This window comes from Durio zibethinus, chromosome 2, assembly GCF_047325235.1.
Source record: "Durio zibethinus cultivar Kanyao isolate XHJ-2024 chromosome 2, ASM4732523v1, whole genome shotgun sequence".
Classification (NCBI taxonomy): domain Eukaryota; kingdom Viridiplantae; phylum Streptophyta; class Magnoliopsida; order Malvales; family Malvaceae; genus Durio; species Durio zibethinus.
Window position 1 is genome coordinate 35,907,340 of NC_143163.1, and position 14,129 is coordinate 35,921,468.

Consider the following 14,129-nt stretch of genomic DNA (forward strand, 5'->3'; position numbering starts at 1 on the left):
ATTTTAATCAATTGAATAAATTATTTGTTGATATTTATTTATATTTTTTAAAACAATAATGATAGTATTTAAAATTGGAAGAAATGCAAAAGATGGCGGTCCATATAATGTAATTTAATTCAACGTATTAAAAAAAATAATGACAGCATAACCAAAGCAGAGCCCCCAAAAGGCCGAAATTAGTTAAACAAAAAAAATTAACATACTATTTAGGAAATTAGAAAGAAAAAAAAAAAGTAGAAAAGAGAGTCTACTGTTATCAGAGAAGCGTCAATCAAGAACGATTAGCATTGAGTGACAGCTCATCTTTTGGATACTCTCTCCCTTTCTCTTTCTTCCCTCTGATCGATTCTTTCCTTTGTGGCTCTCTCTGAGAGAGAGAAAGGTAAGGAAAGGAAAAGAAAATAAAATCCCAAGCAAGCAACACGTAGCGAATAATAAAAAAAGAAAAAAAAGAGAAATTGAAGATCAAGGAAGAGGGCGAAGCATTTATTTATTTATTTATTTATTTTGGTAGAGCGATCTGAGCGGTTAGAGGGTACAAATGGGGACTCTTCAAACATGGAGAAAAGCGTATGGCGCTCTTAAAGATACCACCAAAGTCGGTCTCGCTCATGTCAACAGCGATTACGCGGTATATTTATTTTATTTTTTTCTTTAAATACACCTCTTTTTCTATATTTAGTATTTAAAATTTTTATTGGATTTGATTTGTTACGTGTGAATTTATAATTAGGATTTGGATGTAGCAATAGTCAAAGCTACCAACCATGTCGAGTGCCCTCCCAAAGAAAGGCATCTTAGAAGTGGGTTTCTTTTTTTTTTGGACTTTTAAGTGTGAATTTACATATCCTATTTAATTTCCTGGGGTTTTCGGTTTCTGGGATTGGGTATGTGAGGATTTGGGTTGATTTTTTGTTTTGTTTTGTTTTTTTTTTTTTTTTTTGGTAGAAATCTTCGTTGCCACTTCAGCGATTCGGCCTCGAGCAGATGTTGCTTATTGCATTCATGCGCTTGCCCGCCGATTGGCCAAGACTCATAATTGGACGGTAATATATACCATTTTTTCATGATTCAAATCACACTAATTAGACTTCTGTTTTTGATTTGATTTTAAATCAATTGTAATTGGATGATGATGCTTTTGCTTTAAAGTGAAATGGGTTTCCAATTGTTTTACTTGATGTGCATTTACACGGATGTTTTGAGAGTTAAATTAGTTTCTTATCGCTTTGTGGCTTGTTTATGTGTTAGATTTTCAACTATCTGTTATATTAATGTGAATATGAAATTATATGAGGTTCTACTGTGTATCGTCTGGAATATTTTGCTGTCATATTTTTGGAAATGTGCAATGTTCAAAATGTATACTAAATAGTGGTGGGAGATTTCTATTCAATACCTTTGCACTTAAACATTTAGAAGTTTTGGTGGCCGTGAACCTGTTTCTTGTAGTTGAGCTTTATTAATCAACTCCTGTATGCTTTGTTGGCTGGTTCTTTAGAACTGCAACTAGAATTGTCATTTGTTTTATGTAATGTTTTCATTCTCACCTTTGATATGACAAATGAGTCCTGTTTTTCGATGGTTGATAATTATCTTCTTGGGCATGTCCTGAATCAATTTCAAATATAGAATTTTCTAAATATCATATGCTAAAAAGGATTTCACCCCTTGGAACCTTTTAGGCAGTGCACATTTTCAACAGCTTAACTTGTTCAAATATGTTCACTTCATTGCTAATTTTCCTGAAACATGTTGTCTACTTTTGATAGTTAGAATTGGAGCTATGGTATGAATTGTAGGATGGAACTGGGTAGCAAATTGCAAAATCCATTTTATATAAAAATTCCAATTGATGGTACGCTGCAGAACACAGAGCTGTGTGTGTGGTTTGTTCAAGGTTTACTGGCTGAAGCCTGAAAGAGAGGATTTGTATGTGCAGCTACTGGTTTGGAGTTGCTAGCATTATTAGAAGTACACAATGCTTTAGAATTTAATAATCATACTTCTTTGGTCCAATGCTTTAGAGACTTTACGTGTAGGCTAGTTGGGGCCTCTTCACTGGATAAATAGTCCTCTTCTTGTTTATATTTTCAACCTTTCAATTCACTAAAGATGGAGGTTCTGCTTAAAACTGTCTGTCTGATGAACTTTTCTTCCTTTTGTCTTTTGCTTATGAGTAGTGAAGGGGAGTAAAACAAAATGGAAACTTCCTGATGATCGATAATAGACATTTTCACCTGTGTGTTTTGTTTCCTTGACACCCTTGGTATTTGCATGAGCTTTAGCCTATGCAAGAATGTATGATACTTCATCCAATTTTCTAAAATTTTCATTTTTTCCTTCCTGTTTTCTTTTCTCATCTTTTATTCACCTCTTTTTTGTATTATATTTTTGACTATGCATTGATTTTCATATGGGTGCTTTTGATCATACCTTTTTCCCTGCTTAGTTCATTGGAGAGAGAGAGAGCGAGAGAGGGGGGGGGAGGACATTGATGTATTGGTTTACGCTGAAAAGTTGTTAAACTGATGGGAATGCATGTTTATGGTTCTTGAATTGCTTAAGTCTTTCTGTGCATCATAATTAGCAATTATGAATTGACAAAATAAGTTTCATTGATGTTTTACAATTTGTCAGTATCTAGTTCTTGTTTTAATATGGGTAAATGAACTTATATTGTAATTTTCCTTTCTTCATTATTCAATAGGTTGCATTGAAAACACTTATAGTTATCCATAGGGCATTGAGGGAGGGTGATCCTACTTTCAGAGAAGAGCTTTTAAATTTCTCACAAAGAGCACGCATTCTCCAACTTTCTAATTTCAAGGATGATTCTAGCCCTATTGGTGAGCTTTTAATCTCTCTTTCTACTTGCTTGTGTATGGGTGTATGGATACGTGTGCATGTGCTTCTCTATTCTCTTTCAGTTGCCAGTAATAACTTCCAATTAATTTGCTTACTCCCTTCTCCACCCTCTTTTATATATGCCCTTCAGCATGGGATTGCTCTGCCTGGGTACGTACATATGCATTATTTTTGGAAGAAAGACTTGAATGCTTTAGGATTCTGAAGTATGACATTGAAGCTGAGCGTCTCCCAAGACCTGCCCAGGGGCAGGATAAGGTATCATTCTGTTGGGAATATTTGTTCATTGAATTACACAAGTGTTTTTGTTTTACCCTTTAGTGGGTTCATTGTCTGCTGCAATTTTTGTTCTCGTTATTGGGCAGGGTTACAGCAGAACCAGGGAGTTGGACAGCGAAGAATTGTTGGAGCAATTGCCTGCTCTGCAGCAATTGCTTTATCGTCTCATTGGTTGCCAGGTATTTTATTTTATGCTAATCTTGTAGATTTTGAGTTTTGTTTCCTCAACATGTTTAGATTCTGTTATTTGTTCGTATTGTTTCATCATATCTGGGACGTTAATAGACTTCTCTGCTATCTTTGCAGCCAGAAGGTGCTGCCATAGGCAACTACGTTATACAGTATGCTTTGGCTCTGGTATGTTTGCTCTCTCTTTCTTCATAATGTGTATGTGTCATCTTATCTGGTCCTGAAATCTTATTTCAAATTTGTCATTAGTTGTGTCTGGATGTTTTCCTTCGTTTAAATTCATTGTTTGAGTGTCTCATGAAGAGTTGAATCATATTCTATGTACGCATCCAAAATATATCTTTCAAGCAGTTCTTTGCAAATTTATCAAACTGGTGTAGTGATTTTGTTGTTAATGAGCACCATACGTATGATTCTTATCGAGTTTTAAGCTTTTGTTCTGAAATTTCTGGTAGTGGAATCTGGGTTCACCTTCTGTTAAATTCAAAATTTAAATGTCTCATTAAAGAGTTTTTCATTTTCCATGTGCAAGGTGTACAAAGTTCACTGAATTATTTTCCACTGACAAGGAACAATTAAAAAGCAGGGGGAAGGACAAGCAGTCCTCAAACATCTCAACCTAGTGTCTAAATTTTTTTATGGATGAACAGCACAAATCCATATTCCTCTGATAACTTTGACTCCCTTGAGTCTATGAACCCCTAACTTTCTCCTCTTATTTCAAGTTTGAGTAAATCTCTTGAAAATACACTTTAATTTGGCTGTATTAATGAAAAGATTAGGGCCAAAATCCAAACTTTCTAGTCTTCCCCACAAAATCTTTATAGTTGAATTATGTTGTGAATAGGTCATATGTGAACTCATCAGAAAGGGTCATTACTGGGAACATGTCTGCTAAATTTTGCTACCTATAGAATCATGTTAAGCTGCCTGCTGAAAAGGAGGGAGAGCGGGAAAGAAGCTTGTTTGTTTTACAGAAATACATGTCAAGCACTGATGTTAATAAAAGATATGATTGCAGGACCTCTTAATTTTAAAAAACTATTTGATTGGTTATGGTGTCTTTTTTTTCTTTTAGTGTCTTCTGTGTACAATTATAGATTTAAGAAAAAGATTTTGAAACCCCAATTTGTATCTGCACTCCTTTTCTCTGCACTATAAAAAATTATATGAGAGTTTTCTCTATGTTAAGAACAACATGTGGGAAATGTATTTTTATACTTCCTCCTAAGGATCTCTTTACCTCCCCATGGGAATAAGTAAAATGATTAGAATCTGCCAATGGCAGCTGCTTTATTTTTTAAATTATTTTTTACCTCTGCAATATTACAACTTACAGGTATTGAAGGAGAGCTTTAAAATATATTGTGCTATTAATGATGGAATTATCAATCTTGTTGACAAGGTAACACTATTTTTTATTATTTATAAAAGAGCTCCCTAGTTTGAGGCAGGTGTTTTTCTTTTTTCTTTTTTTAAAATGGCTGCTCAAGTTGTGATTTTGTTGCAGTTTTTTGAGATGCCAAGACATGAAGCTGTCAAAGCTCTTAATGTATACAAGCAAGCTGGTCAGCAGGTGAAGATATAATTGTTTTTAATTACATTTGTGTCAAATATTTATCTGTTTAGTTGGTTTTTATGATTATTGGATTACCTTCTCATTTGATTAGTAATTGTGGCTGGTTTGATATCTCCATGTCAACAGTTAAATATAATGGTTGTAAAATATATTTAATATTTATGTTGCAGGCTAATAGCCTTTCTGATTTCTATGAAGTTTGCAAAGGATTGGAACTTGCTAGGAACTTCCAGTTTCCTGTTCTCAGGGAGGTATGCTTTCTATGGAGGTGATCTGTTGTTTTAATTGTCTCTTTTGTGAATTTTGTGTTCATTAGTGTTGATGTTAATTCAACACTTTGTTCCAGCCACCACAATCTTTTCTTACTACCATGGAAGAGTACATTAGAGAGGCACCACGTGTGGTTTCTGTTCCAACAGAACCGTTGGTTAGTACTCTGTTTACTATACTCCAACACTCACATAGACATGCACACTCATACATACATAAATCTCCAACGTTTTATAATCACTACAACTGATTCCAAGACTAGGAAGGGATATTATGTTTCTTTGAAAACTATGACACTGACTGCAGAAAGTTGATATTTTGTTAGTTGGAGTTCATTATCCATAATAGATAGGTGAAAATAAAAATATCTTGTAGAATAAAATGTGGAGGAGTGAAAAAGAATTATTAGTATTGTTTTATGATAAGAATATTCTAGCTGTGAGTTAAGAGAAAATTGTCTAAGTTCGGCTGTGCTTTAATCAGTCAATTATTGGCTGTTGTGTGAAAAAGTTAAAGATGAGTGTCAATGCATCTCTGCTGTGAGAATGCAGAGGCAAATGAGTGATTACATAGGAAAAGAAATGTGTGTACCTATTAGAGGATAGAAGTAAAATAAACACTGGGAAATATGAGGAAAATTGCTTGAGATGCTTTTCTAATCTTTAAAAAAAAAAAAAATGAAAATATGCTATAAAAGTGGTATCAAAGCTAGAGGAGCTAAAGTCAAATATAAGTTGAGATGGTAAGTGCAAACATGAATAGTTGCAAATGTAATGGAAAAAGTCGATTTATATAATTTGCTTCTCAATATTGGGATCCATAAAATGGAAGACCTTTGAAACTCTTTCCCTCCTCTTTGCTCTCTTTTTGTGTCTAACTAATAATTCTGAAATTACCTTGGAATTCAGCATTTTTTTTGAGCTGATATATGCTTTAGAACTAATTGTATCATTCTATACAGCTTCAATTAACATACAGACCTGAGGAAGGTCCTTCAGAAGATAGTAAATTATCCAATGATGAACCTGAGCCATCTGCACCTGCCGATAATGCTGGAGTTTCTGGTGTTGAGACTGCTCCTCCTCCATCTCAGACCAACATGGACACTGGAGACTTACTGGTAATGTGTCCTTTGGAATTTCATATTGTATCCTATTTGTCTACTTCATTTTTTGTTGATTGCCTTTTGGTGGGTTCAGGGATTGAATTATTCTGTACCCAGTGCATCAGCAATTGAGGAAAGTAATGCTTTAGCTCTAGCCATAGTTCCAATTGAATCTGGTAAACTTTGTTTCTTACGCCTTTTTTCCCCTTGTTTGATGTCTACCATTCTTGTCTTTGGTGTTGCCACGATTAGCTAAGAAGGTGCAATTTTTTATTTTGCAGGTACCGCTCCAACATTTAATTCTAGTGCTGGTCAACCAAAAGATTTTGATCCTACTGGATGGGAACTCGCCCTTGTCACCACTCCAAGTACTGATGTTTCTGCAGTTACTGAAAGGCAATTGGTATGCCCTTATTGTGCTTTCACTTATTTTGTTCTTATGTATTTTTGTTGTCTGGGAAATACGACAATATATTGGCTAAGGCTTGGGATGATTGAAGGTGGGGATATGGTTGAAAAATTACCAGTTATATAAATATGTATATTTGTTCAAAAGAGACACCTGCTTACTATTTTCTTTTTTTCTATTTCTGGACTTATTTATTTTTTCTAGAATTAGGGCTTCTTACCTATGGTTTTAGTTCAAGTATCTTCATTTCGTCCAGCATTTTAAGATTAGGTTTTCGTTTATCATTCAATTTTATGGATACCATACATGTAAATTGAAAGACAGATCTACATATCTAAGTGTAAATACATCAAGGGCTTTCTGAGCTGCTAGCAAACTATCTTAATTGTCTAATTAACTTGTTTTGCCTATAATTTTCAGGCTGGTGGGTTGGACTCACTCACTCTCAACAGTTTGTACAATGAAGCAGCATATAGAGCTCAGCAGCCTGTATATGGTGCTGCAGCTCGAAACCCATTTGAGGTACAAGACCCATTTGTCATGTCAAATAACATTGCTCCCCCTACAGTAGTTCAAATGGCAGCAATGGCTCAACAGCAAAACAATCCTTTTGGTCCATACCAGCCTACCTATCAGCAGCCATTACAGCAGCAACATTTGATGATGAACCCATCAAATCCATTTGGCGATGCAGGGTTCGGAGCATTTCCGGTGAACCAAATGGCCCCTCTTGGTCAACCACATGCCAATAATCCATTTGGAAGCACAGGCCTATTGTAATGTTAAATGTTAGGAGTTCAATTGGTGTATTTTGGTTGGTGCAGTTGTTTCGGCGTCTTTTGGGGGTGAGAAAAGTGTGTAGGTTGTTTTGCCAACAGTATGAATGGCTTTCAGCACCAGTCTTACATTTGTACGGTTGTCAAAGTCATTGAGTGAATAGTTAAAATGTAACAATGACTAGTTGATACAATTCAGAAAACTACAAGTAATTTTGAAAATTTAATGACTCTCTGCCTCTTTTTCTTTAATTCTTGAGTGACTGGCTTTGGCTCCTTTGGCTGCGTCGAGATCTCACTGCGTTGCGCTTATTGTCATTTTGTGACCAGATGCTTAGGGGTTCAGTCGTAAAGCGAAGTTGTCGTGTGATGGGCGTTTCGGAACACAATTGTGAAATGGTGAGTCTCTCAAATCATGTTGCCAACCCAAAAGATCACCTAGAAAAAAAAAAAAAAAGAGAAAAGGGTGAGGAAGGGTGTCGAGGGCAACTAAATATTTGTCCATAAACTAATAGGTATAAGTCCATTCAAGTTTAATTTAGCTAGATTTCTTAAGGTTGAGATTTATTGGCATGCTTTAGCTCTTCTCCGATCTCTCTTTCTCACCAAGGAAATTTCCCTTTTCCTTTGATAAAATGACATGCAAGAACAAAATCTGAGCCTTCATCTTCATCTAAAGAGAATCAAGTTTGTCCAACCCAGGACTGCGAATCATACCAAAGGATAGCATTATCATGATTTATCCAATTAAAAGTTAATATGTGGAGCGCAAAAACAAAGACTTGAAAAGAATAAAGAGGCATTTGTCATGTTTCGTGTTTTTCTACGTGGAACTAACCAGTCAATGTGTGGGTCCAGTAGCACGTTGCAAGTTCTGCATGCTTTAGCAGTGAATGTTCCGCTGCTTGAAATTTGATGACTACAATTGGACTCTAGATATCGAGTCACTTTACCTGCATGCCTCAGTCTGAACTTTAAAGGAGCATGTTCAAGTTCAGTACACTTCATTGTCTAAACCTGCATTCATAGTAAAAAAAAAAAACTCCAACTATAACCCCAACCTACAGGGCAGCATTACACAGTTTAAGGCGAAAATTAGATCTCAAATGATTGAGATTACTGACGTGATTTTTTTTTTTTGGTGGGAATATGAAGAAGTGAAAATTAACCATTAGTTTTGCCAAAAACAAGCGAGGGATGGTGGTGGAACGTTATCATAACTCATAAGCCCGTGCAACATGTGCTTTATGTGTGCATGTTTGAGGGTTAATGATGCTCTATGTTTCTCATTGAGGAAAACCCTTTTGTTGCGCATGTTGTCTATCCTTGCCATGTACTCTAGGTTCACATTAATATACATATTCATTCAAGTTAAACCATTATATATTGGGAGCACACTATATGCAAAAAAGTCTAAAACCCTGTAATCTCTTTCTTTGTTCTTGTTAATGCAAATTTAGTCAATCTTCACTGCATTTATCATTTGTAATTAGTTGGACAGTTAGACATTTTAGTATTTCTATATATATAAGAAATTATTTCATCCATGGTCAATGATTTCACAAACCAGATTAGGGTATATTATATATATTGCTTCTGCTTTTTGAGATGGAGAAGGGGTAAAAGATTGAAAGAAATTTCAAAAGGTGAAGCAGATTGGAAGAAAAAGCAAAAGAAGAGTGAGAATAGCAGGGGAAAAGGGAGGCAAAAAAGCAAAAGGAAATAAGGGGTTCTTGCCCCACCTCTTCTAATCGCTCTCAATTCACCATCATTACTATCACTCTTCCCATTTGTGTCTTAATTCTTTCTCTACTACCTTCTTTTTCTTTAATTTCTTCCTTTTTTTTTTTTTTTTGTATCTTTACTTGTACTTCTCATCGGTATCATATTGTTTATTACAGCTAGTTTTCTTTAATTATGGAGTGCTAGCTTTTCTTATGCGGTTAATCATAGAATCCAAAGTTTCCAATATAAAATACAATACCTCTATTTTCATGGATGGGGCTTTTTTGTTGTTAAAAATACCGATAAAGCTCAGAATCTTGCAGAAACCTAAGACTGATGAATTTTTCTTCCCATATATGCCTAGAAATATTGTATACATTAAAGAACAAAAATGCAAGGGGGGCCAATTATCTAATCTTCTCCAGGCACGGCCATGGCCTGGAATACCAGGAATGGTCTTAGACTTCAGATGTAAGCGAGTTTTGTGAGGGCTATGGTTCATAAAGAGAGGACAAATTTGCCTTGGATTTTGAGCAATGGGGTTTCATTGTTGTTGGTAACAATTTCTTGGAACCAATTTTCTGTTTAAATCAGTCCCAAATTTACTATTTTCTTCTCTTCCAAAGATACATTCTGGCCCCTGCCATTGATTTTTATTTAATGTCAACAGTTTTAATTTTCCTCAATTTGTCGGTGAGAGAAAATGCTTGCACTTTTTTTTTTTTGCATATATATTTCCTTTTCTGAGAGAGGGTATGCTGCGACACATTATTAGAGGGTGGATTAAGTAATTTAAAATATGATAAAGTAACAAGATATTATTAAAATATAAATAATTTATAAAAAATAATATAATTTAAATTTTTAATAATAATTAAATATAGATTTAACAAAATAAAAAAATATATATTTTATTTTTTTGTATTGACATAAATTGTGATATGTAATTTTTATATAAAACATAATATAAATATATAATTTTTAATATTTTATATGATATAAATATACAAATCATCACATTTAAATATGATACTCTTTCTTTTTCTTTTTTTTTCTATTGTTTATTAATTCCTTTTAAATGATTAGTTAGATTTTTTCTTCCATAAATTTAAAAAAACATAGATTTTTCATTATTAGAATTGAAAGTGCAAATCAAGACGATAACAGCAGTTGATATTTGGTCAATCTGCAATTTGTTATATAACTAAATCATAGGTTTGGAAAGTGGCATGTCCAAAATGAATAATTTCCCCAATCAGTGAACCACTGAAACAGTGAAAAGATACTCTATTGTTTAGTATCCTCGGGCCTTCTTTTAGGGGTTTGGTTAATTATAGTAAATTATGTATCACTTAATTACTTGGCTCGAGAGAAAACTTTATATTTCCATAATTATTATTTTATGAAATTATATTGATAAATGCAAAATTATAATCAAATACATTTTTTTTGAAATTAAAATAAAAAAATTATAATTATAATTAAACATTATATTTGTATAAAAATTATTGAATTAAATTAAATAAATGAATTAACCAATAAATAATTGGATAAATCTAACCTAAAGTTGAATAAAATCAGCACATTATAAAACTTGAACATAAGATTTTTCATATTTTAAAATCTCTCTTTATCACTAAATCAAAATTTCATTGACTATAATATATATATATATATATAACATTGTAATTATTATATTCAACAGAAGAAATTAATCAGCAAATCAAATAAATCAGTAAAATAGTATGAGAGAGAGAGAGAGAGCTTTCAAGACGAAACCCCTTCAAAAAATTGTGCCAATATAATCTACTAACAACAATTCTATCCCCAATTAGCCGCTTCTTCACTAGAACTGAATCCATTTTTTTTTTTAATAAAAAAGGCAAAAGCAGGACCATTTTTAGCATTATCCAATCAAGTTGGTCGAGGAGCAGGAGCAATATCCAAACCAAGTGTGTAGGCCTGGGGCCGAAGGCTGGAAATCAAGATTCTTCTGTTTCTCCACATAATTTAATAACCTGGCATTTTGTTAAAATCAAGGAACTGCGACTCCAAATCCAAATAGATATTTCTACCTTGTACATTGTAATGAAGTATAAGTTATTGTAACTAATTGGGTAGGTGAATTTTATAATCAGTCAAATTTTGGCCCATCATTTACTTCAAATTTATATAGCTATTCATATTTGCATTTTGCATCATGACTTTTTCCTTGTCCTCCTTCAGTTCAGCTTGATGTCCATACATGCACCTCAGTGTCTCATTATTATATCCATTCAATTTAAAATATCACAGTTTTAATTTTTCCCATCAATTTGAATTCAAGACTTTCCTTTTCATCAAAAGGAGAGAAATGTACTCAAAAGATTTTTAGTGTAACATAGGATGAAACTAAAATATCACCAAAAAATTTTGCTTCAAATTCACGTTCCTTGATAGTTTGAATAAAAAGCAAAAATGAGGAAAATGATCCTGAAAAATATTTAAAATAAGCTAATTAAATTAAGCTTGTGCAGCAGCTAGTACTTGAAAAATCCAAGAAGTCCTTGAGGAGAAGCAATTTGTCTGTACATTGGAATAGTTGTAGATTTGGACAGTTCAACTATCGCTGATGCTTATCTCAAACTGGAAATATATGCTAATATGATGCTTCAGCCCTGCTCCTATCTCTATTCTCTACTTGACTGTTTATGAAACCTTCCTTTTGCTCCATTTAACATTCTTTTTCTTATAAATAAAAAGAAGAAGAAATACTGTTACATCAAGACCGTGTTAACCAATGGTGACTATGATACAAAGAATCGCATATAAAAAATAGAGTACTGTTCTATACAAAGATTTTTGTTAACATAGTCTGTAGAAACATGCTTCAATCCTGTTAACCATGGCTTCTCTCCTAAACAATGCTTAAAAATAAATTTTATTGATTATCATTTGGAATGAAGAACAAGGGACCTTAACTGATTATCGTACAAGATTAAGCAAAATATACTTTCACATTTTCTTGGTTGATGAATGTCTTGGAAACCACGGGAACCGTGTGGGATGATGCTCAAAGGGTCCCTCATTCGATTAAGACGATATCACAATCGGATTATCTCTTTCTAATTCTATTATAATCCTCTTTTTCTTGTCAAATATTAGATTTTTTTTTTTGGATTAAAGAATTCAACAACTTGAAGTGTGGTGTGGCTCATGATTTTAGACAATTCGAAGTTGAGCTTAAGCTCGGACTGTGGAAAGATGCAGGATTTCATGTGAAAAACAAGTCCAATTCTTTTGATTGTTTTTAAATAATATTCCAAACAATGGCCTAAGAGTAGAGGCCTTCAACAATGAATGGCAGCTTATTTTGATTGCAGAAGTAAAGGGTTTACTAGAATTTTTCAGCTCCCCTTTGTGGGATCACCCCTTGCTGCCCTTTTGGTCAAAAAAACTTAAAATTGGTTTGTTAAAAAATTTCAGCCAAAAAGTGTATTTTTGTTTTAGTTTACTTTATTACGAGTTCTCCTGTGAGCTGGAATCCCATAGCCTTTAAACTGAAAATTTATTTGTCTGATCATACAATTTAAAGAAGAGAAGAGGGAACAAAATCATCTTTAGTGGTTAAATTACTTGTTCAATTTTAACTTGGAATTGGGATTTTGAGGAGTTGAAAGCCAGTGGGGGCAAAAAAAAAGAGACATTTAGCACTATTTGTGTAAGCTTGACTAAAGCAAAAGCATGGCAAAGTAGAAAAGTTAGGTTCCCTGGAAAAGATTAAGGCATTATAAAATATTGACCTAATTAATTTACATCTAGAAAATAGAAATATGCCTTGTATTCAGCGGTTCGTAATGCAAACCTGAGGAGGCCTTGGCCCCCAAATGTTTTAAATCCTCTTTAATATGTATACATGTTTGTATTAAATACATTTAAATGGGCCTTTTAACCAAAAAATGTTAATTTTATTTTTTTTGTGTTTTAAAAATTAAATTTATGTATTATAATTTAAGACATGTTCAAATCACACATATATTTATTTATTTATTTATTATATCTAATAATTATTACTTATAAATTCTCACATTTATATTTGTTAACAACTTTTTTTTTGTTATTTTTTGTTATTTTTATTTTTATTTTAAATAATCTCTATCACACGTTATAATTTTTTTTTCAACAAAAAAAATCATATTTGAACTACTTTACAAAAAGACAAGAAAATACCAAAATTTTAGTCTCAAAATTTCATCTTCATTCTTTTAGAAGTATATATATAATATTCTTATTTTGACAAAATATTTAATGATTAATTTATTCACATTTTTATTTCACTGTTAAATTGTCAAAAAATTAAAAAAAATTGTGTAATTAATAATTCAATAGTTAATTGTAAATTATATTATTATTAAAAATATAATGTTATCATAATAATATTTTTATTTTATAATTTTATGCTCGTATCATATTTTTATTGATATATTATTTGTCTATATATATATATTAATAAGTATGATAAAATACATCTTAAAAAATAAAATAAAATATATTATGTATTAGTAATTTGTCTCTCTAAATTATATTTTAAGATCCGTCACTATTTGTATTGAATACATGACTATGATTACAGATACATGTATTCTGAAAATGCTATTAATAGTCTTAAACGAAATTTATAAGATTCAATTTCAATGGTAAAAAGCAGATATAGGAATGGGGTGGGTGAGGACGGTGCAGCCTTGGCCTACCAAAGAAAACTTGAGGCTTTCTAATTTCATGAATAAAGATCAACTCAATGCGTAATTCAGTGAGAAGTTTTTGAGGAAAATTTTCTTAATTGGACTTGGTTGCTTTAATGCAGGTCAAAAAGTTAGTATTATTTTTTATCATTAAATTAGATGACAGGGTTTATTTTTTATTTTTTAAATAAAAGGACCTTAAATA

At 32.6% G+C, this 14,129-nt stretch overlaps 1 protein-coding gene across 2 annotated transcripts; it reads left to right on the top strand.

The window, feature by feature from the left end:
- The first annotated feature begins 360 nt into the window (after positions 1–360).
- Positions 361–7,730, top strand: LOC111318065 (putative clathrin assembly protein At2g01600). Of its 2 annotated transcripts, XM_022920700.2 has the most exons (15): positions 361–634; positions 737–806; positions 952–1,049; positions 2,714–2,852; positions 3,002–3,129; positions 3,237–3,329; positions 3,457–3,507; positions 4,679–4,744; positions 4,850–4,915; positions 5,089–5,169; positions 5,265–5,345; positions 6,150–6,308; positions 6,388–6,469; positions 6,575–6,696; positions 7,123–7,730. In XM_022920700.2, exons 1-15 carry the CDS (start codon positions 545–547, stop codon positions 7,480–7,482), a joined length of 1,686 nt encoding a protein of 561 aa, XP_022776435.2. In that variant the 5' UTR covers positions 361–544; the 3' UTR covers positions 7,483–7,730. The 2 variants fall into 2 exon arrangements, with proteins under 2 accessions (XP_022776435.2, XP_089610295.1); XM_089754169.1 differs by lacking the exon at positions 5,265–5,345.
- The last annotated feature ends 6,399 nt before the right edge of the window (positions 7,731–14,129 follow it).

Bases quoted from the DNA above. Each gene is read 5' to 3' on its own strand.
- LOC111318065 (XM_022920700.2), top strand. From the start codon at position 545: ATGGGGACTCTTCAAACATGGAGAAAAGCGTATGGCGCTCTTAAAGAT. The intron at 2,853-3,001 runs GTGAGCTTTTAA...TATGCCCTTCAG, and splicing joins GGATGATTCTAGCCCTATTG to CATGGGATTGCTCTGCCTGG. The intron at 4,916-5,088 runs GTGAAGATATAA...TTTATGTTGCAG, and splicing joins ACAAGCAAGCTGGTCAGCAG to GCTAATAGCCTTTCTGATTT.